This window comes from Lactuca virosa, chromosome 8, assembly GCF_052849685.1.
Source record: "Lactuca virosa cultivar CGN04683 chromosome 8, Lactuca_virosa_CGN04683_v6, whole genome shotgun sequence".
In the NCBI taxonomy this organism is placed as follows: Eukaryota; Viridiplantae; Streptophyta; class Magnoliopsida; order Asterales; family Asteraceae; genus Lactuca; species Lactuca virosa.
Window position 1 is genome coordinate 27,242,658 of NC_136433.1, and position 23,873 is coordinate 27,266,530.

The 23,873-nt window shown below is 35.6% G+C and overlaps 1 protein-coding gene and 1 long non-coding RNA gene across 2 annotated transcripts; one reads left to right on the forward strand and one right to left on the reverse strand.

Annotated features, from left to right (window-relative positions):
* Positions 1-953: 953 nt before the first annotated feature.
* Positions 954-10,498, forward strand: LOC145132060 (protein DA1-related 2-like). The gene is made up of 18 exons (XM_079066703.1): positions 954-1,168; positions 1,261-1,350; positions 1,436-1,525; positions 1,632-1,721; positions 1,801-1,890; positions 1,970-2,032; positions 2,120-2,207; positions 2,326-2,372; positions 2,477-2,564; positions 2,669-2,765; positions 2,841-2,961; positions 3,040-3,123; positions 8,750-8,869; positions 8,941-9,153; positions 9,233-9,295; positions 9,384-9,499; positions 9,823-9,881; positions 9,985-10,498. The coding sequence occupies exons 1-18, from the start codon at positions 1,073-1,075 to the stop codon at positions 10,272-10,274; spliced, it is 1,905 nt and encodes a 634-aa protein (XP_078922829.1). The 5' UTR covers positions 954-1,072; the 3' UTR covers positions 10,275-10,498.
* A 3,853-nt stretch (positions 10,499-14,351) lies between these two features.
* On the reverse strand, positions 14,352-16,318 carry LOC145133986 (uncharacterized). The gene is made up of 3 exons (XR_013718855.1): positions 16,180-16,318; positions 14,595-15,903; positions 14,352-14,503 (listed from the first exon to the last, which is right to left on the reverse strand). It is a non-coding gene; the product is annotated as an uncharacterized LOC145133986 (long non-coding RNA).
* Between the last annotated feature and the right edge of the window lie 7,555 nt (positions 16,319-23,873).

The window sequence follows — 23,873 nt, forward strand, 5'->3', positions numbered from 1 at the left end:
TCCTCAAAATCAAGCAAATCAATCCTCAAGACTTTCAATAATTGGTACTTCGGGTTCAAGAATTTCACAGAATTGAACCGAATGTTTTCAACTCTCATAAATCTCTCATGTGAACTCGAATTAGGCTGATTGTTTTTCCTGCATTTTCTTCTATGTCTTGGCTACATGTTAGGATCAAGAATCAACTAGTTTTGATAAGTATAGCATGAGTTACATATCCCTAAACATGGGTACTTGAAAACTTAGATTTTCCAGGCATAGTCTTTTTTTTCTCACAAGAATATGTGCAAAAAAAATTCTACAAATTTCAACACTCGTAATTTTCTCATATGAAATTAGATTGGGCAAATTCTTTTTCTTATATGTTCTTTGTTGTCTTGGATACATGTTAGACTCAAGAACCACATGTTTTTGTATTTAAGCTCGAGTTCTATAACCTCAAGCATGGTATCTTGTATATAGAAAAACAATACTAAAATGAGATTGGTACTAAAATACATGTACCGGAACCGAACCGATAACATATAGCATCCATCTTCATACTTGGTGCCCACAAATTCAGAATTTTTGTTTCGGTGTCTGTTCAGGTTCAGGTATCGATCTTACCAATACCGTCATCTGTATGCCGTTCGTCTTTTTCCGGAAAATTTATCTTTCAAAAGTCGGTTTCCTTATACAAAATCTGATCAAACTTGATTCTACTAGGTGCCAATCTTACCATAGATTTATTTGTGTGAATTTTTTATCTTCTTTTATGGGTTGTCTAGAAACAGTTTATTTTATCTTTGTCAAAGATTCTCAACTTATCTTTATTTCTCTCCTCTTTCCCACTTTCTCTTGTTTTCTCTACATAAAAATCTATCTACTTTTATATTAGAAAATTATACCTTTCGTTACCCTTTTAGAGATTCCCCTTTCTTTTCTTCTTCAAAACTGTTAGCTTTTTTTTTTATCTAAAATGATGCCATTGTTCTTCTCCCCATCTCTCTCTTTTCCATTTCACCATTCGTCTTTTTCAACTTCTTGAGATCATGGTGACCAAACTATACATACGTCTCACAACCTACTAATCATGTCTTCTTCAGAGAAATCATTAATTTATTGGAGAGGAAATCCTCAGTTTATTGGAGACGAAAGTAAAGTATCACGCCCCCCTTCTATATCTTTGGTAAATATAATCTTCCTATTTATATATTTTATAACATATATATATATTTATTACTCATAACTATCATTAATTAGTGCAATAAATTCATTTAGGACAACCGCATAAGGAGTGATAATCATGAAGAAGAATTAGATGGAGCAACTGCACTTTCTTTAGTACTGCGCGCCCCTTCTAGATCCTTCGTAAATACCTCCTTTTTTTTATTATTTTATAACATATATATTGTTAATCATAACTATTATTAATTAATGAAATAAAGTCATTTAGGACAAGCGCACAAGGAGTGATAAACACAATGAAGAATTAGATCGAGCATTTGCACTTTCTTTAGTATCGCGCGCCCCTTCTAGATCCTTGGTAAATACCATCTTTTATTAGAACATATATATATATATATATATATATATATATATATATATATATAATCAAAACTATTAATAATTAATGCAAAAAATTCATTTAGGACAACCGCATAAGGGATGATAAACACAATGAAGAATTAGATCGAGCATCTGCATTTTCTTTAGTATCACGGGCCCCTTCAAGATCCTTGGTAATTATCATATTCCTTTTTTATAACATGTATATTATTAATCAAAATTATTAATAAATAATGCAAAATTTTGATTCAGAACAACCGCACAAGGAGTGATAAAAACAATGAAGAATTAGATCGAGCATTTGCACTTTCTTTAGTACTGCGTGCCCCTTCTGGATCATTTGTAAATACAATCTTCCTTTTTTATAACATATATATTATTAATGAAAACTATTAATAATTAATGAAAGAAATTCATTTAGGACAACCGTACAAGGAGCAATAAACACAAGGAAAAATTAGATGGTCCAGTTGAACTTTCTTCGGTATTGCATGCCCCTTCTAGATCCTTGGTAAATACAATCTCCTTTTTTATAACTTATTTATTATTAATCGTAACTATTAGTAATTAGGACAACCGTACAAGGAGTGATAAACAAAAAGAAGAATTAGAGCGAGCAACTGCACTTTCTTTAGCTGAAGGTTTAAAGAAACCGATTGGTAAGCCATTACTAATTTGAACATCGACACCCTCATCCATTTCATTTTTAATCTTCATATGGATCACATATAAACATTTTGTGTGTTTGAATTACTTTATGATATCGGTGGAAACCAGACAATAATAATGAAAGTATGGTAGTGCGTGCTCCTGTTAGATCCGTGGTAAATTCCATCTTTCTTTCTTTCTTTCTTTTTTTTCTTTTTTTCATTTTACATGCCATATATATGCATTTTATTATAGCTATTAATACAAGAAATTCATATAGGACAACCGCACAAGAAGTGATAAACAAAAGGAAGAATTAGATCGAGCAATTGCACTTTCTTTGGCCGAAGGTTTAAGGAAACCAAATGGTAAACTTTAACTAAATCAAACATCATCACCTTCTTTTGTAACCCTCATTTTAAATCTTTATCTATATAACAGATAAACATTTTGTGTGTTTGAATTACTTTAGGATATGGGTGGCAACCAAGCAATAATAATGATCTTGCTAAATCACATCAAGATGACTTTTATCCATCAAACCCTCGATATGCACCCAAGGGATATAGGTACTTATTATCTTTTTGTTACTAAAAACATGATATAAATTTGATTTAATCTTTGTATGCATATCTTAATTTCAGGATATGTGGTGGGTGCAATCGTGACATTGGTTATGGCAACTACTTGAGTTGCATGGGGACATATTTTCATCCAGAGTGCTTTTGTTGTAGTGCTTGTCGTTACCCAATCACCGAAAATGAGGTAATTTGTTTTCTTTAATCATGCATTCAAATGTATTTCTTCAAGTTCTTATTTGTTCTTTTTCTCTGTTGATTCAAGTTCTCTTTATCAGGGAAAGCTGCATATCATAAGTCATGCTTCAAAGAGTTGACTCATCCCAAGTGTGAAGTCTGCTTTCAATTTGTAAGGGAAACTTTAGCTTAAATGTGGTACTATTAACTAACTTTTAGGCCATGTTTTGTGTTTCACATGTTAAAGATCATCACTAGCCTAATAAAATAAATATTATTTAGAAGACTTTAGCTTGTTCTAGAATGCTCTAGAAGATTCTAGAACATTATGGAAGACTATGGAAGACTCCGGAATATACCGGAAGAGTCTAGAATACTCTAGAACGACATGGAAGACCCTGGAAGGTTATGGATCATTCTAGAATACACTGGAGCATCCTAGACCTCTCCAGAACATGGTAGAACATTCTAGAAACATAAGGAAGCTTATAGAGTATGTTAGATAGTTCTAGAGTTATCTAGTAAGTAATAAGTGTATACTAGTATCTAGAACCTTCATAAGAAGCCTATAAATAGGTATGGAGCTCATTTGCTCCAAACCATCCAAGAAAGCCTCAAAGAAAGCAAAGTGTGTAGTAGTCTCACAAAGTGTAAGTTCTTCTTAAGTGTCTTAATAAAAGTATTGTTGTTTCCCACACAAAGAGTCGTGTTCAACAATCTGGTATCAGAGCAATGTTTCTTGATAGTGAGAACGAGTGATTCTCTTTGTATCGTGAGTAGTCTGTGACTCTGCAAGTTTGGTGTTGAAACTAGCTTGTTTGGTATTACCGAGGTACTGCCAACACGATGAGTGATCTCCAAGTTGTAGGAGGAATCAAGAAACTCAACAACAACAACTACAAAACGTGGGAAACATGCATGAAGTCCTACTTACAAGGACAAGATCTATGGGAGGACGTTGGCAGAAGCGAAACTACGCCGCCAGAAGAAGATGTTAATGGCGCTCTACGCAAATGGCAAATCAAAGTAGGCAAAGCAATGTTTGCCTTGAAGACCACAATCGAAGAAGAGATGTTGGAGCATATTCGGGACGAGAACACACCAAAAGAAGCTTGGGACACATTTGTGACGCTTTTCTCAAAGAAGAATGATACGAGACTACAACTTTTGGAGAATGAGCTATTATCAATCTCACAACGTGACATGACGATTGCTCAATATTTCCACAAGGTCAAGTCGATATGTCGAGAGATTACTGAACTAGATCCGCAATCTGTCATTGCAAAAGCTCGAATGAAGAGGATCATCATCTATGGACTGAGGCCGGAATATAGAAGCTTCGTTACTGCTGTACAAGGATGGCCCGTTCAACCATCACTTGTAGAGTTTGAGAATTTGTTGGCCAGCCAAGAAGCTATGGCTAAGCAAATGGGAGGCATCACGCTAAAGAGTGAAGAGGAAGCACTCTACACAAGCAAAAGTCAGAGGAATTTCAAGCCACCTTCTAAAGAAGGATACAAAAATGCTGAAAAAGGGAAGAGTCAGCAAGGAACCTCACAACCATGGAGATCTCAAAAGACCGACAATAAGAGTTCTCGGGGGAGGAGGTTCGAAGGCAACTGCAACAATTGTGGAAAGTGGGGCCACATGTCCAAGGATTGTTGGTCAAAGAAAAAGTCATGTGGAAAGCAATGTCGTAACTTCCAAAAAGGAAATAAAGGATGAATGGGATGCTGAGGCATTATGTGTCATAGAAGAAAACGAGTTGGCACTCATGGCAATGATGGGAGAGCGTATCAACTATGAGAATGACTGGATCATTGATTCAGGATGCTCCAATCACATGACTGACGATCAGAACAAACTACAAGATGTGAAGGAGTACAAAGGGAGTCGCATGGTACTTATAGCCAACAATGCACGACTTCCAATTGCTCAGATTGGAAAAACGACGATCATGCCTGGTAATAAATCTGACATGGTGTCACTACATAATGTCTATCACGTGCCAGGTATGAAGAAGAACTTGTTGTTGGTATCACAACTAACATCATCAGGCAACTACGTCTTGTTTGGACCACAAGATGTGAAGGTATATCGAGATCTTAAAATCTCAGAATAGCCAACACTAGAAGGACGAAGAGTGGAGTCCGTCTATGTGCTCTCCGCGGAGTCTGCCTATGTAGACAAGACTCGAAAGAACGAGACAGCTGATCTATGGCATGCACGATTGGGACATGTTGGCTATCACAAGTTGAAGGTAATAATGGAGAAATCCATGCTTAAAGGCTTACCTCAACTTGAAGTCAAAACAGATATTGTTTGTGCTGGATGCCAGTATGGTAAAGCTCATCAATTACCATACAAGGAGTCAAATTTTAGAGCAAAGAAGCCACTAGAGTTAATTCACTCGGATGTGTTCGGTCCAGTCAAGCAGACATCAGTTAGCGGGATGCGGTACATGGTGACGTTCATTGATGATTATTCGAGATATGTGTGGGTTTTCTTCATGAAAGAAAAATCTGAAACATTCTCAAAGTTTCTAGAATTCATGACAACGGTCGACGGAGAAGTGAAAAAGAAGATTCGGTGTCTACGCTCAGACAATGGAGGAGAATACACCTCAGAAGAATTCAATCACTGTCTGCAAGAATATGGTATACATCATCAATTCACATGTGCCAACACACCTCAACAAAATGGTGTAGCCGAGAGAAAGAATCGACATCTTGCAGAAATTTGTCGAAGCATGCTACACGCGAAGAATGTCCCAGGAAGATTTTGGGCTGAAGCAATGCGAACTGCTGCTCATGTGATCAATAAACTTCCCCAACCAAGGTTAGGTTTCATCTCACCATTTGAGACACTATGGAACATGAAACCTACTGTTAGCTACTTCCGAGTATTTAGTTGCGTCTGCTACGTATTTGTACCTAGTCATTTACGTAGAAAGTTTGACAAGAAAGCAGTCAGGTGTATATTTGTTGGATATGACAATCAAAGAAAAGGATGGAGGTGTTGTGATCCAACAAGTGGAAGATGCTACACTTCAAGAGATGTAGTGTTCGATGAAGCATCTTCATGGTGGTCATCAGAGAAGAAAGTATTACCAGACTCGGAAAATATTGAAGAAATTCAAAAACAAAAGATGGGGGAGCAAACTGCACACATTTGGTCAAGTGTTGACACACCTGAAGATCCAAGTGACACTGATGTCACTGAGCAAGAAGTAACTCAAACAAGTAACGCTGATGAAAGGGAGACGTCACCTCCACAGCTTCGAAGGCTGGAAAGAATCCGAAAGCCTAATCCCAAATATGCTAATGCGGCCATTTTAGAAGACGGTGTTAAAGAGACGGAGATATATGAAGAAGCAATTAAGAATAAAGCTTGGCAGAAGGCAATGGAAGAAGAAGTTACAACCTTAAAACAGAATCAAACGTGGGAACTGGTACCAAGACCAAGAGATATAAAACCCATTTCCTGCAAGTGCGTTTATAAATTAAAGCGACGCCCAGATGGATCAATTGAAAGATACAAGGCTCGTTTGGTGGCTCGAGGGTTCTCACAACAATATGGACTGGACTATGATGAAACATTTAGTCCAGTGGCGAAGATAACTACTGTATGGGTGCTGCTAGCTCTTGCAACTAGTAAAGACTGGAAATTATGGCAGATGGATGTGAAGAATGCTGTCTTGCATGGAGAATTAGACCAGGAGATCTACATGAACCAACCAAAGGGATTTGAGGATGAAGTTAATCCCAATCATGTGTACAAGCTGAGAAAATCTCTTTACGGATTGAAGCAGGCACCAAGAGCCTGGTATGGTAAGATTGCTGAATTTCTTACCCGAAGTGGTTATTCAGTTGCACATGCAGACTCAAGCCTGTTCGTCAAAGAAAAAGAAGGGAAGTTGGCAATTGTGTTGGTTTATGTGGATGACTTGATCATCACCGGGGATGACGAAAGAGAAATCCATCAAACAAGAGAAAATATATCGGTGCGATTCCAAATGAAAGAGCTGGGGGAGCTTAAACACTTCTTGGGGCTAGAAGTTGATCATACAAAGGAAGGGTTGTTCCTCTGCCAACAAAAGTATACAAGAGATATACTTCAAAAGTTTGGCATGTTGGAGTGTAAGCCAGTATCAACACCAATAGAGCAAAATGCCAAGATATGTGCTCATGAAGGAAAAGAGTTAGACGATGGAACGATGTATCGACAACTAGTAGGTAGTCTTATCTACCTAACTTTATCTCGGCCTGACATTGCTTATGCAGTTGGAATTATGAGTCGATACATGCAAAGTCCGAAGAAACCTCATTTGGATGCTGCCCGACGGATCTTGAGATATGTCAAAGGTACAATTTACTATGGTCTCTTGTATAAAAGAGGAGAAGACTGCAAGTTGGTTGGATATTGTGATGTTGACTATGCAGGAGACCATGATACCCGAAGATCAACCATTGGGTATATATTCAAACTCGGGTCGGGGCTAATATCATGGTGTAGTAAAAGACAACCAACTGTATCATTGTCAACCACAGAAGCGGAGTACAAAGCAGCGGCCGTAGAAGCTCAAGAAAGTACATGGTTGGTACTCATAATGGAGGACTTACATCAAAAAGTTGACTATGAGGTACCACTTCACTGCGATAACCAATCTGCAATTCGGATGGCAGAAAATCCAGTATTTCATGCTAGAACAAAGCATGTGGAAGTGCATTATCACTTTATCAGAGAAAAAGTCTTGATGGAGGAAATTGAGATGCGACAGATCAAGACCGATGACCAAATAGCAGACTTGTTCACCAAAGGGCTGAGTACTGGAAAATGTGAAGGTTTTCGCTGTCAGCTTAACATGGTACGAAGAATGGGGGCTAGTGCTGAGGGGGAGTGTTAAAGATCATCACTAGCCCAATAGAATAAATATTATCTAGAAGACTTTAGCTTGTTCTAGAATGCTCTAGAAGATTCTAGAACATTATGGAAGACTATGGAAGACTCCAGAATATACCGGAAGAGTCTAGAATACTCTAGAACGACATGGAAGACCCTGGAAGGTTATGGATCATTCTAGAATACACTGGAGCATCCTAGACCTCTCCAGAACATGGTAGAACATTCTAGAAACATAAGGAAGCTTATAGAGTATGTTAGATAGTTCTAGAGTTATCTAGTAAGTAATAAGTGTATACTAGTATCTAGAACCTTCATAAGAAGCCTATAAATAGGTATGGAGCTCATTTGCTCCAAACCATCCAAGAAAACCTCAAAGAAAGCAAAGTGTGTAGTAGTCTCACAAAGTGTAAGTTCTTATTAAGTGTCTTAATAAAAGTATTGTTGTTTCCCACACAAAGAGTCGTGTTCAACATCACATTAAGTCATATCTGGATAAAGTGACTGAAGGAGTAAAATTAGTTTGTATGGATACCGAAATGTATACAAAAAAAAGTTTGTTTCTTTTTTAACTCAGTAAACTGTCTAAATGCAAGTAAACCATCATTTTACCCTTACACTCAGATCGACTCGAAATTAAGAGCCTTAATCAAATCCAAATTTTTTGTAACGATTTGGGGGATTTGAATGTATTAAGTAAAAAAAAACAACCTTATATATATGTCCATTATATATATGTCCACATAAGAGCTGAAACCATGAGGTCCACTATGTAAAAAACAAACAAGACGTTGGCTAACTTGATTCTTAAAACTAAAAAATAAACATTGCATAAAGGTTGATATTCTTTATAAAAAGACAATCACATCAAATGTGATATTATCTTTGCTTTTTAGATTCCCACAAATGGAGCTGGATTAATCGACTATCGATGCCACCCATTTTCGTCCCAAAAATATTGTCCCGCACATGATTATGATAATACAGCCCGATGTTGTAGTTGTGAACGACTTGAGGTAAAGTTACCATTTGTATACCATTTTTATAATATTTTCATAATTATGATGTTAATTTGGAAATATTGAAGTGTGTGAATGTAAGATACATCTCATTGGGAGATGGAAGGAGTTTATGTTTAGAGTGCATAGAATCTGCAATAATGGATACAGGAGACTGTCAACCACTTTATCATTCCATTAGAGACTATTATGAAGGAATGAACATGAGAATTGATCAACAAATTCCCATGCTTCTTGTTGAAAGAGACGCCCTTCAATATGCTACAGTAGGGGAGAAAAACGTAATTGACTAATCATTTTTATTTTATTTATCTATTTATTGGTAGTTGAATTCTTGTGATTTACAATCTTATCTTTCAGGGGTTCCATTATTCGCCAGATACAAGGGGTCTATGCCTTTCTGAAGAGCAGACTGTTACAAGTGTATGTATGCCTTTTGAGTAAATTGTTAAATTTTATTTTGTTTATATATTGATTATTCATCATCATGTTTCTTGAATTCTTGTTGCAGATTTTAAAAAAGCCAAGAATTGGTGGTCAGCAGTTAGTGGGAATGAGAACTAAACCTCATAAGCTGACTCGTAGATGTGAAGTTACTGCCATTCTTGTTTTGTATGGTCTTCCAAGGTGACATTTTTATCATTTTCTTTTAATAAAACACTCCAGTACACTTTTAATCAATTCATTCCTTTTCATCTTTCGGTTAATCTATCTTGGAAATATATGGTAAATTAGAAAAATGGTCATGTGCTATTTTGTTTTTACCAGATTTAGTCTAAAATTGAAACTAAGGACTAAACTTGAAAAATGTTTTAATTTGGACTAAACATGGTAAAAATCAGAAAGCACATGGACCATTTTTGTAATTTACGCTAAAAAATGACCTGGATTGACGGTTTTTTCTATTTCTTGAGATCAAATTATTCAATTTTGGTAACAAAACGTTGCAGATTACTAACTGGAGCCATTCTTGCTCACCAGTTGATGCATGCCTGGTTACGTCTTAAAGGTAACAACTAACATAGTTTCTCGAATCTTAAATTTAATCTTTTTAAGATTTAAGTTTTTTTGGTACTAGTAAAGTTGTGTTAAAAGATTTTGAAATTTGACAGGTTACAGGAACCTAAATCCTGAGGTAGAAGAAGGTATCTGTCAAGTGCTTTCATATATGTGGCTCGAATCAGAGATCATGCCCAACATGCCATCATCATCATCAACATCAAAGAAAGGTGGGAAATCAAGAAATGAGAACAAATTAGGTGAATTTTTCATGCATCAAATAGCTCATGATGCATCACCAGCATATGGAGGAGGGTTTAGAGCTGCAAATGCAGCTGTTAATACATATGGCTTACGAAGAACACTGGATCATATTCGCCTCACTGGAAGCTTCCCTCTCTGAGGTTTTGCACAAATAGCTCTTGAGGATCCAAATGATCGAAAATGTGCAAGAAAATGAGAGAGTTGGTCTTGCTTGCTTTTTAATTAATAAACCTCAAAATGGATTTGTTTCTGTCATTGGTATCGGTATCGTGGTTTCTGTTTTTGAAAAATTTTATGAACTTGTGGGTAACCTCAAACTATTAGCTATTGGTGTGGCATAAAAAAATGGATTTGTTTTGGAAAGATAGTTTTTCTTGATTACCTTTTGAAGTTCTTATAATGTATTTTTATCAATTTATGCAAGGTTAACAAAAAAATCAACATAACAAGCTTGAAATTGATATAAATGAGCCCCATGAGTCCATGACCACACTTTGAATAAGAATTGTGCATTCTGCTTTTGGACCTGTGGTACATTGAAAAACTAAGCCATAGCTTATTTTCAAATAATGTATGAAAAAGATGATTCCTTAAATAGTATACAATCTGTTTTAAGAAGCAAAGGTGATGTTTGATTTCATACGTAGTCTAATAAATATTTTTGACAACCTCTTTCATTATGTTTATGAAAGGGAGGTCATGATCAAAGTTGAGTCAAAAAACTTTATATTGATTTGATTATTTCAAGTTTGACTCATATTAACTTTTTGAATATTAAAGATAAGTATTATTTTTATGGATATTAACATAAAGAAGATATTAATGTACGTGAAATAAATTTAGTTTTGGCCAATTACCTCGATATGTTATTGATGATAGTTAAAAAAAAATATATTGTTTTTTTAAAAGGCCAAGTATTTAATAAGGTTGTAACAAAGGCCTCTCGCCCAAGATGGGCTAGAGTATCATATATGTGATTACACTTCTATTTCTATAGGAGATGAAAAATGATGATTTATATATATATATATATATATATATATATATATATATATATATATATATATATATATATATATATATATGAGTATGGCCACCATAAATTCATAAAGAGTTATGATTTTAGTCAAATTCACTAAAAATTCAAAAAATGGTTTAGATAGTAATGTATAAAACATTGAAAAGTGAAAAAAACAAAGAAAAAAAAATCAAAAGTTTAATAAAACCTACTAGGTAAAGGTCTCGAAAATCCAAACGAAAACACTCTTCTCCACCATCACAATCATCATTGATCCACACTGGTTGTCCCGACTTGGGGGTTGTTTGGTAGTATCTGAATTTTTAAAATGTCTCAATTTCTAAGAGGGTCTGAATTTTTAAGATCTGAACTTTTAACATATTGTTTGGTTGAAATTTCTAAATTAATATGATGAATGATAAAAATGATTATTTTACTCTTCTGGTTAAAAATAATAATAAATACCCAATAAAACTATCAAAATTTTGAGAAATCCACATTTACATATAAACATTTTACCAACATTTAAACTACTCTATATGTTCATAACCTTAATATACAGGTTGGGCATAACTCTTGGCTTCATCAACATAGCGTTTTTGAGAAAATGTTGACCATTTTTCCCAAGCTAATGACTATGATGTAGGGATGTTATTTGGGTCGGAACCGGACCGAACCGACCCGAACCTGAATAACCCGAAAATCGAATAATGTTAATTGCATGAACCGAAAACCGAATCGATTAACCAATACGGGTTCGGTTCGATTCGGGTATTAATCGGTTCGGTTCGGTTATTACCTGAATAACCCGAATAACATGTACAAGATGATTAAAGACCTAATATAACCGAAAAAATCTGAATAAACCGTATTAGGATTCTATAACCCGAATAATAGAATAGCAATCTACTTTTATACATCAACATAAAACAGTCAAAGACTAACATAACACAATAACACATTGAAAGAATAACATTTACATAGTAGATTAACATAATGAAAATTAATTTCTTACTTGAGTTTCTTGAGTTGGAACCTAATTTTCCATGACTAGACAAAATAAGAATTCGTGAATCCTTAAAGACAATAGGAATGGTTGATTTTTGAAAGTTTGAAACAAGAGGAAGGATCGACAGAAGTGATTTTGAGTTTGGAAATAGATAAGATGATTGGTCGATTTTGAAACGAAGAAAACGAGCATAGGGTTTTTTTTCTGTTATGAATGATGAGGACAAAAGTATGAATCATGATTTTGATTTCTATCGATTAGAGAAAGGAGAGGAGGAATGATTATCCGGGTCGGGTATTTAGAACCGAATAAGCTCTTATTTGGGTAACTCGGACCGGATAACACGAGAACCGAATAAGCATAATATAGATACCCGAAACCCGAATCGAATTGCTTATTCGAGCCTAATTCGGTTCGGTTCAGTTCGGGTTTTCGGGCCAAATTCTCATCCCTACTCTGATGTGAACCTCCCAAAAGAGACTGAATCTCCAAGAACATGTACATGGTTCCCCCCGTAAACAAGTAATTTTGCCAGATTTATCATTTTCGATCAAAGAAACACTGCAATTGAGTGCAAGAAAACTGCTAAGAGTATGCTTTTAGTGAAGTTCAACTCATTGGAGCATTTCTACAAACACTTTGTAGTCAATAACTGACTCCCAACATTCTACAATAAGAAATTAGTTGAGTACCAAGAAAAGTTACAAAAACATATTTTCAGTAAAATTCAACTCACTGGAACACTTTGACAAACACTTGGTACAAATTGGTAGTTGATAACTAAAAATCATAATGAAGTATAATCAATTTATGAATTTGTCGAGACTTACATGGTTGTTGGGTTCAGGTAGAGAATGCATGAGACATGTCGACTCTCCCATGACTATCAAAAAGACGAATAACAGAGAAGAAAACAAACCAGAAGTAATAAAGTAGATCAAGGCCAGGGTTTTGTTACAAAATCTTTACTTAAACCGACCAGATACTTAAAATTTTGAAATTTAAATGAAAAGAGGTGCACGTTATAGAAAAAGTTGAATGGGTTTTTTTTGGTTTCAGCTGGTAGTTGGGTCCTACCAGCGCTGTCAGAGCTTGGCATCAGAGGTCGTAACTTGGTGAGGCGACGATGGGGGTGGCGGTGCTGCGCGAGGTCGACGATGGGAGGCGCTGAAGTTGGTCGGAGGTGAGAGGAGACCAGAAGGATGATCCAGTGAAAGGTGGGCGTGTTTTTGAAAGAAGCATGCGTATGAGGGCAAAAGAGGGAATGTGCGTCTTTTTCTTTTTATTCACATGCTCATTCAAGTCTCAAAGTTTAAGAAGCTTTTGTAAAAGATTAAGAGACTTTTATTCATAGGTAATCAAACACATTAAATCTGAAAAGTAAGAGGTTGTCTTTTAATTTTACAATTAAGAGGCTACCAAACAGCCCCAATGCTCTTTTTCTACTACTCTCATCCTCTCCCTTTCATATATACAAGAAACCCTTTTCTTGAACACCATCTCAAATCAAGACCCTGACCATATTGACCAACACTACAGATTCCACCACCACTATACCTATCTCTATAAACTCATGACTACCCATCTTCCATACGACACTAATGGACTCTAACATCAAAAACTTCGTTCTCATCATTCTTGTGACAGAAAGGGACGATATACATCAGGTTCCAAATTGTTGAAGCTCCATTGTAGAGCTTATGATGTCTTATACCACATCCTACCACCCAAGGAACTGAAATCCTCTTCCAAAATCTAACTTTGGTTGAGCCTTAAGGGTTGTTTACCAAACAACCTCTTAATGTTATTGTCTTAAAATGGATATATCATATATGTCACCATCTCAAACAACAATTTAATTCACACCATCTTAGAAACGAACACTAACAGAAAAACATAATAGAATACGGTTGTGTTTCAAAATAGAATACAAAAAACTAACTACCATATACATTTTAACAGTACTCTATTCCACATTATAGTTATACTCTACTCCACAGCAGGGACGGTTTTAAGGGGTTCCCGGTGTGGCACCGGCAACCCTTAACTTTTCTGGCCGCAGTGGAAATTTTTTTGGTTTTTCGATTTTTTTAACTTATTTTACATGTATCGGCAACACCTACTAATATTGCAATGCAACAACAATAAACAAACTAATGAAACCATGCAAGTATATTGTTAAAGGCATCCATTACATTAACAGGGTAAAAAGAGAAAAAGCAATAAAAAACCAACAAAAGCACATTGTTATTATTTGCTTAACATGCAGAAAACTCCATGTGACATTTGCTAGATAGTTCTCCAAAACATCGAGCTTTATAAACCTTAATGCGTCCATCTCCTATGTAAAAAAAGTTAAAAATGATTTGTCAAAGTAAAATGCTATATTAGGAAATATAAATAAATCAACAAAAGTACATTGTTATAAATACCATGAGTTAGGAGTCTAGCAATAAGGCTATCACATAGTTGAGTACATTCATCCCTATGTGAAAATTGTCATTAAAGGGAAAAATAATCATTGTCATTAATGTATCAAAAATAACAATAAACAGAACCATAAAAAAAGAAGCTTAAAAAGACTTGTTAGGTTAATGGGGATAGATCTTCTGGCACATAAATCGTATCAACCCCACAAATCTAAGATCTTTCTCATCCTCAATAACATTTTGATAATCCATGGTGCATCTTTTAAAGGGAAAGTGCAAGACATCTTTATGAATGTATTCCTGCAAAACTGACCCTTAACTTGACATAAGGAGTAGAATGAATAGTATTCTAGTAAGGATTAAAAGGAGACAATATATAGAACTTAACAGTGTAGAAGCACATAAAACTCATGTGGGCATGAAATATGTCATCAAGATTTCTTAGTTAATGAAGACAAAGTATCGTGGAGAATTAGAAAAAACAAAATTAAATTAGAACCACTAGACAGATTCATTTACATGAGATTATTTCATTTCAACCTAACTATGGTGATATGTGATCTCAAGAACTTGAATATCAATTTCATAATTACATACTAAAAGTAGAAAAGTTGTAATTGTTTAAATATTCACATAACCATTCAAGTTCAACCGTTTTGTTGCTATTATACTTTGAGGATTGAACACACCTCCATGTTATCAACTATAACTCATTGTAAATCCTAAAATTACTATACCACATGTATATGCCCTAATAATAATAGAAAATACATATTATGTATATATTTGACATTTTTTCTTTATGGGTGGAGGCAGATTAATGAAATATTCAAATAAATTAACCATAAAATAGTTGTGGTTGATAATTATGGTGATAAGTAATCTTAGAAGACCAACCCCAACATTCCACCAAATCAATAGAATTACACACCCAACAATATCAAGATAAATTCACCTTGATTATCTTTTGATGTTGCAGCAAACCTCCAAGAACCCCAAACTCTTGATCAAATTACAGTTGCAGCTAAGATCCAAGATTTTGCTTGTTTCATTTAATAGAATCAGAACCTCCATTTAAGTATAACTAATTGTGCTTCATAAATTGGACATTCGTATAACTATTTCCATCAGCAGTGCAAAATAATTATAGAAACTCCTTCGATTTCAAACAATAGATATTCACAGATGAAATAATTCGTCAAATTGACTTACCTGTAAATTAGAAATAGTTTAATCGATGTTGTTCATTCTTATAGAGAACGGAAGGCACAGACTCGCCACAACCCCAAGTATCCAAGGCTTCTCTTGCATTCTAAAACAATAATATCGAATAAAAACACAATTTAGCATCGAATGTAACAAAAATATCGATCAAAATCATACACACAAACAAAACATAGTTAGTTCTTACCATAATTTTTTACTAGACTCGCTAGAGATTAATCGATCCATATGTAATTAAAAACAACAGGGTAATTTGCAAACAAGTCGACATTTTAAGAAAATTGTGGATTACAACAAAATTTCAACGAATCAAAAACATTAAACGAACACGAAACAACAAACTATACCGAAATTGAGTAGGAACCTTTTAAACAAGCTTAAATGCTTCGTGTTAAAAAATTGGCGAGAAAATTATGAAGGAATAGAACATATTCATCGACAGATGGTGGCGGAACAATATAGAATTGGTGTTTCGTCAGGGGATTTTCAATAGAGCGACTTCATCGTTTGTGGTGCCGTAAATCTCGATAGAGCTTTGTAATATGTGTTAACCTATAAAATAGCTGGAGGGTGTGGTGCCACCGAAACCGCATTCCCTCCCCCGCCACATCAGCTCCATGTCATTTTTTACCACACAAGTGTGGTTTCTTGCCACACAAAGGGAGTGGTGCCACACTTTCAAAAGGAAAAAAAGAAAAAATAAATAAATAAATAAATCAATTCATTTATGCCCCCAACGGTCACACCCACCAACAACCAATCACAAACCACGGTCTTCAAAGACCGCACTGCGGTCTTGGCCGCACCTAACCGCACCCTGGGGGCGGTGTTCCTTGGCCACGTGTCACCATCGCGGTTCCAAACCGCATCCCACTCCGTGAAGCCTTAGGCACTTTTTTGGTTTCGGGCTAAACATAGTCGTTTTAGCCATTTAGCTAGCTTTAACCTAATTAGCTTTATTGTTTTTTTCTTTAACCTAATTAGTTTTATTGTTTTTTTCTTTCATTGTGATTGTAATATTTTATAATTCAATAGTGAAACCCTAGAAATATTTTGTGCATTGGTTTACATGGTATCAAAGTTGTACTTGGTCTATCGTTTATGATTGTTGGAGGCGAGTTGTACGTAAAGCTATGGCATTCCATGGATCAAGGGTTTCAGTTATTGCTTGTATTCTTCCTAATCTGTTTTTGTACTTGGCTTAGTTTGATTTGTTTGGATTGTTTGAGGGTTTCGATTATTGTTGTTATTTGTTTGATTTTGGGTTTTTTCGTCGTGCTTCGCGCCGCGATTTGGGTGTCGTCACCGCAGAAATAACATTTTTTGCGGTATCTCATCGCAATTTTACAATCGTGCCACGGTTTTTGTTTAGAAAGCATTTTTTTGTTCGCCTTGGTTATTGTTCGAAGATTAGCTTGTTTGGTTTTTGCCGGTATTTGTCGATTTTGAGGTCTTGCTGTTCTGTTTGATTGATGTTGTTCGTTATTGGTTTTAAGGGCTTAATTTATTCGACTGTTGTTGGTTTGAGATTATTGTTTGATTGCTTACTTTCAATATGGCTCCAAAGGATAGACTAATTCGGAAATCTAATTTTGATGAATGTACTTACTGCATACAGATGAAACATTGGAAGTCTCAGTGCCTATTGTTATTAAACAGAAAAAACAAGAACAAGATAGATCATATGGATTGTCTCAACCACCATCGTTTCACCCTATAGTTAAAACTAATGTTTGTGCTACCACCACTTCATCTTCTGCGTTGGATCCTCAAGTTCTTGAGCAATTTAGACAGTTCCTTTCTCTCAATTATGCAACCATGTATACATCTACATCTCATTCAGGTCTTTCCTCATCCAGTACTTTAGGCATTCCTTCATCTTTATGAATCTTGGACTCTGCTACATCTCATCATATGTCACCGTACTTGTCATTCTTTGTTTCTTTGTCTTATGGATCATTTGTTTCTGTCATGTCTGTTAGTGCTACATATCTATAAAGGGTATTGATTCTATTGTCACTCCTCATATATCTCTTAATGATGTCTATTATATTTCCATACTTGCCTTAAATATTTCTTCAGTTAATCAGTTGTGTAAATCCGGTTGTTGGGTTTTCTTTTCTTATTCTCTTTGTTGTGTTCTCCATTCTCACTCTCAGAGGGTGATTGGGACCGACCATAAGTTTGGAGAACTATATGTCTTGGATTAACTCAAAGAATATGATGTCATTTCTAATAGTGTTGATTTATCTTCTTTTCGTTTGAGTAATTCGTCTTCTGAATTTTATCTTTGGCATTCACGTTTAGGACATGTGTCAGCTTCACGTTTACAATTTTTAGCCTCTACTAGTGTTTTAGGTCGTTTGAACAATCATGATATTTCTGACTGTTGTGGTTGCAAACTAGAAAAAATTTCTACTCTACCGTTTAATAAAAGTGGCACTCCCTCTGTATCTCCATTTGATCTTGTGCATTATGATATGTGGGGTCCCTCACTAGTTTCCTCTAAAGGAGGATCCACTTATTATGTTTCCTTTATAGACGATTACACTTGTTATATGTGGGTTTATCTTATGAAGCGCAAGTCTGATTTTTTCACCATATATAACGAATTTAGAGCCCTAGGAAAGACTCAACACTCTGCTGTTATAAAATGCTTATGATGTGATTTGGGGGGGATATACATCTATTGATTTTACTCATTTACTTGCATCTGATGACATTATACATCAATCATCATGTACAGACACCCCTCAGCAAAACGATATTGCAGAAAGAAAATATCGTCACATTGTTGAAATTGCATGGTGTTTGTTACTATCCTCTCAAGTCCCTACTATTTTTGGGGGAGAAGTTGTTCTTACCTCTATCTATGTTATCAATCGTATTCCCACTTCACATAATTCTGGGTTGTCTCCATATGAAAAAGTGTATGGAAAACTTTCTGATTATTCTTCATTACGGATCTTTAGGTGTGCCTGTTTTGTTTTACGACCTCACGTAGATCGGAACAAGTTGCCTCCAAAATTGGTTCTATGTGTATTCTTGGGGTATGGTACTACTAAAAAGGATATCGGTGCTACGACCCGACGTGTCAGAAATTGTGTGTTGCTCGACATGTCACATTTTTGGAATATATTCCATTCTATAGCATTCCTGTTCAGTCACACAATGTGAATCAGTCGGAACTTCGGTCTATTAATCCAGTTAGCATTGATATTGATTGTGTTTTTTATAATGCTTCCACTGGTGGATTAGTGTCTAAGTCCAAAACTATAATTGGTATGTACTTGACCCGATCCGGCATGGTCCATTTGGGTTGCACTTCACCGGGACAATTTGTATGGATAGACTTATGAGAAAAGGATATTTATGATTTATTAATATATTATAAGTTCTAATATATTAATCTGAAATCATATTATTTAATTAGTATTGATCAAGAATTAATTTAGTGATCAAAAGAGACTAGTTAAATATGGACTCATATAGTATGGGCTAATGTTATTTAAAATGGGTTAAGCCTACATGGAAGTCCATGGATAGTCCATGGAGCTTTTAACCCATGGACCCTAAGTAATGTGGAAAGTCATGGGTATTAGGGTTTACCCTAATCATGGATACTATATAAAGGAGTCCTTGGCTCATAAAATTGGCACTAGAGTGTGTGTAACAAGCTTGGCCGATTTTGTGTAGCAATATACTCTCTCTCAAGTCTTCCAAGTTGTTGATGGTGATTTGTGATTCCACTTGAGGCATTCACATTATTGGTGCTAGGCTCTTAAAGCTCCAAGTAATCAACTACAAGAAAAGGTATGTATTCTATCTAGTTTTGTTATGCAAATACATATGATTATATGCTAGTTAGGGTAATACCTTGGAAACTTCAATTTTGCATGTATAATAGAGAAAACATAGATCCAAGATATTTAGGGTTGCATGAACACCTTAGGAGTGTTAGGATGCTCAAAACCCAACAGTGGTATCAGAGCTTAGGCTTGGTTTTCAATTATACTTGATGCAATGCTGAAAAAACTGATTTTCTGGCTGTCTGGACTGTGGACTCGCCGAGTCCACTGATGGACTCGCCGAGTCCTTGAAGAAATTCATCCTACTCGTCGAGTAGGTTCATACACTCGACGAGTAGGAGGCCCTGAGTGAAAATTTTCGACTTTTAAGGCTGGAATTGGACTAGAATCATTACCCTAAGCTGTTTTTGAACTTATAAACCTGTTTTTGATGTGGTAATGATCATTCTAATCCAATTCAAAAGATAATTGTCAAAAGTTTCATGTTTTGTATTAGTTTGATTTTTAGGCTAATTACATGAAAATTGTTTGATTTGAATTGTCTTGTTCATATGAGTTTAATCCAGATCATAGTTTTTATTGACATGTTTGTTTGTTTATTAGATGATCTAAATGACCTTTAATGGATTCCATAACTTGTCCTCAAGTTATGGAAAACCAAAAGTTTTTTGTGTTAAATCTTCATTAAAGCCATAGGTTACACAACTTGAATAGTCATTTTTCTCATAAATAGTTTTATGAACTCGATAGCTTGTCCTCAAGTTATGGATGTTCAAGAGTCTCTTCATTAAAGTCTTTAAAACCTATATTAAACTCATATGTTATGGATTCCAAAAGTTTTTGAATTGTTCAAAGCTTGCCCTCAAGTTTTGGAATTTGTAAAGTTTCCCCCGATGAATACTTTAATTCCAAGTTAAACCCTTAGAATTTTAAAAGTTAAAATTAAACCCTTATACTATTATAATATTATAGGTTTAATATTTATATATATGTATAAGAGTAAGTCAGTCTTACCGTTAGTAGGCCTCATTCACGAAGTTGGTCTATAAGGGGGTATAAGGTTACTGCCTATAAAATGGCAGTTTAATGGGTGTCCACTCTCACCCACCGCTTCCTTGACTGGTGGAGGGTCGTTAGCCGAACGGGTAGGACAAGGACTATAACTTTCATTAAAAGTGTAATGATAAATACTAAGTAACTAAACACTTATAAATTCTCAATCTTAGTTACTTAGGAAAATGTGAATTTGGTGCTAACCCATGAAATTACACTTTGTACCTTACCAAGTCGTTAGTGGAGCGTGTGTGGTTAACCGACACACTAACATGGACAAGTAAGTGTGGAAAAGGGTAACTTAATGTTTATCATAGATCGGTGGAGCGCGTGTGGTTAACCGACACATCGATTAGGTGATAAAGTTAAGGGTACCAAGTTAATTTGCATGGTTATTCACACCTTGTCTGTGATCCTCGGCATCCCAGTTACAAACTTGAGAGGGCACAATCGAGATTTAAACATGACATTGAAAATTTCAATGAATCTCACAGGATCTAGGAGTTTCAATCCATTTAAGACCTAAAATTCTTTTTCGTTTTTCATGGTGGAAATTGGTAAATCGTCAGTTACCTACCTTCAAATATTTTGTAGCTTGGATTACGGCATCCCTATTCCAAGTTATAAAATATTGTGTTGGGTCCTAGCCTTAATATTTCATATTGGGTGTTATATTAAGGACTTAAATCAACTGACTTGAATTTCTCCCATTGTAGATGTCGGGTTCAGACAACTATGATCTTCCCAAATCTCTTGGAACAAGCTTTCTTAATGAAGATGATGTCCCGCGATTGGATCATGGAAATAATACTTCTCTTCCTCCACCTCCTCCAATTATCCTCCCTAACCCACAAGTTTAAGGTCACTCAAGCCCTATTGGCAAGCAAAGTCTGTATGTGCTCACATCTTGGAGATAAAGTCATATATAGACAGGCCGGGAGAGTTGGGTGTCAAAATCTTGAGGAAGTTGGTTGGTTACTAGGTTCTTCAATCACTTCCTAAGTCACATAGTGAGTTCCTCTGGGACTACTATATGACAGACCATGACATGACCCTTAATGATCTTACCTATTTGCTTGATGCTGCTGAATTAGCAATGATTTGGAGCACTGGTGAAGTAAATTTGATTGGAAGATCGACTTCCCAAACTTCCATGGACATTGACAATGGTAACATTGGAAATCCAGAAAAGATTTCTCTTCCCAATGGAAAGGGATCGGCCATAGTCAACTCGGTTGACCAAATGGTAAAGAGAAATGCTAAGTCTGAGATAGTCCCGTGTACCATTCCCATAGAGTCCATATGTTTCTATTGCAAAAGAAAGGGGCATTGGTTGTGAAGCTGCCCTGTTTACCTGAAAGATCATAAGGATGGCAAAGTCAAAAATGTTTGACTCTACTTCGGGTAAAGTCCACTATCTAACTCTATTAAGTTCCTATTTTGAGATTCTTATTACATGATGTGACTAGGTCGCATTTTGATGTTTTAAGAATCAAATAAAAGAGAGGAAGCTTAAAAGAAGAATATGCTGATTCTGATTGCGAAGATGGATTTCGATCGCATGGTTCGGTGATCAGAATTTTGAGCTGTTGCTTAAGAGTTGGGATAGATTGCCTAGGAATAAATAACAACATTGTTCTCATATGCATTTGCATTGTAAGGATAAGTTTTTCCGCAAGTTTTAAAATAAAAGAAAAGGTTTTAATTTTATTTATTTTTAAATATCCTTACAATGGCATTTGTGAAAAATTGTTGTTTACATGATTCCATTGATAGCAATATTGGAAAATGGATTTGATTCTTTCGTTTGTGGTAGTGTCATAATTTACCAAATAAGGAAAGATTCTGATCACCCAAGTTTCAGTTGGATAGAAACTTGGAATCATGCAACTTATATTGTATGATGAATGAGAATTTTCATCTTTGGGAAATTAAGTCTAATTCCTTATTCACATGTTCGTGTGAGTCAAGTGAAGGACTATAGGATCGGGTACACTTGGTTGTACGCTGGTCAGGTCCACCACAAAGATCGATAAGGCTATTTGTGAAAGACCCACACTTTCATACTTGACAGTTGTTACTCCGAAACATGCTACATGCATATTTATAAAAACAATATTTTATATTGATAAAGTGATTACAAACTACTGGATACAAACCAACTATTTCAAAGTGTTATATATTACATAACTTCCCAGGATTCTATAGTTTTTATACATATGGGAGTGCAAAATACAATAGTTTCAAACTATTCGAAAATCTTCTATCAATACAATAGTTTCAAACTATTCAAAACTCTTCTATGAGTATATAACTATACTGGATGCTTATCTCCTGCAAATTAGTTAAACATTGAGAGGGTAAGCGGTGACGCTTAGTGAGTTCAATAATAGATACAATATAACGTTATGCCATATATATACTTCAATATGGCAGAAGCAAAGAGGAACAAGGAACAACAAAGGCATAATGCGAAAAGCTTTCCATATCAATCAATGAGACATAACAGTTTCCATACTTGATATACAATCAATAAAGTTTCAGCACAAGTGGCACAAAAAATACTTAGGAATATCATTTTGCTAGAATATTCAGGCTTTCAGCCTTATCTTAGCATACTGCCGAAGCCAAAGTGATGCCTATGTCATACACTTCATGGTCAGAGGTATAGCCTTGCTATAAAAATAGCAGAAATAATAACACGAGATGATAACATGGAAAAGTACATAGCACATATAACACATAACATACAATTGTTCCTATATATTAAACTCATCGTGAAATAACCGGGGGGTTAAAATAGTAATTTGGGCAGCACTTCGGCTTTAAATATGACTTCCTTCGTTGAAAACCGGGAGTTTTCTTGAAAACCGGGCCCTGCGAGGGTTGGGCTTCGAAACCGAAAAGATAAATTTTCCGGGCTTCTCGGGAATTCCGGGGCGTGTTTCGGGCGTTGGAATTAATATCGGGGCTTCGGGGGAAGTGGAAGTAGAAGAAATATAAGTTTAGGGGTGAAATTTGCCAATTTTCTAACATTTACCCGGGAGGTCTCGCACCCCTTATATAGTTGCGAGCCTCGGATCCGAAGCGAGGGGGAGAGGACAGGTGGCTACGAGGCTCGGAACAGGTGGCTTCTTGGGCGAGGCTCGGATGCGAGAAGGCTGCGTGCCGGCTTCGGATTGGTCCAACACTTCGG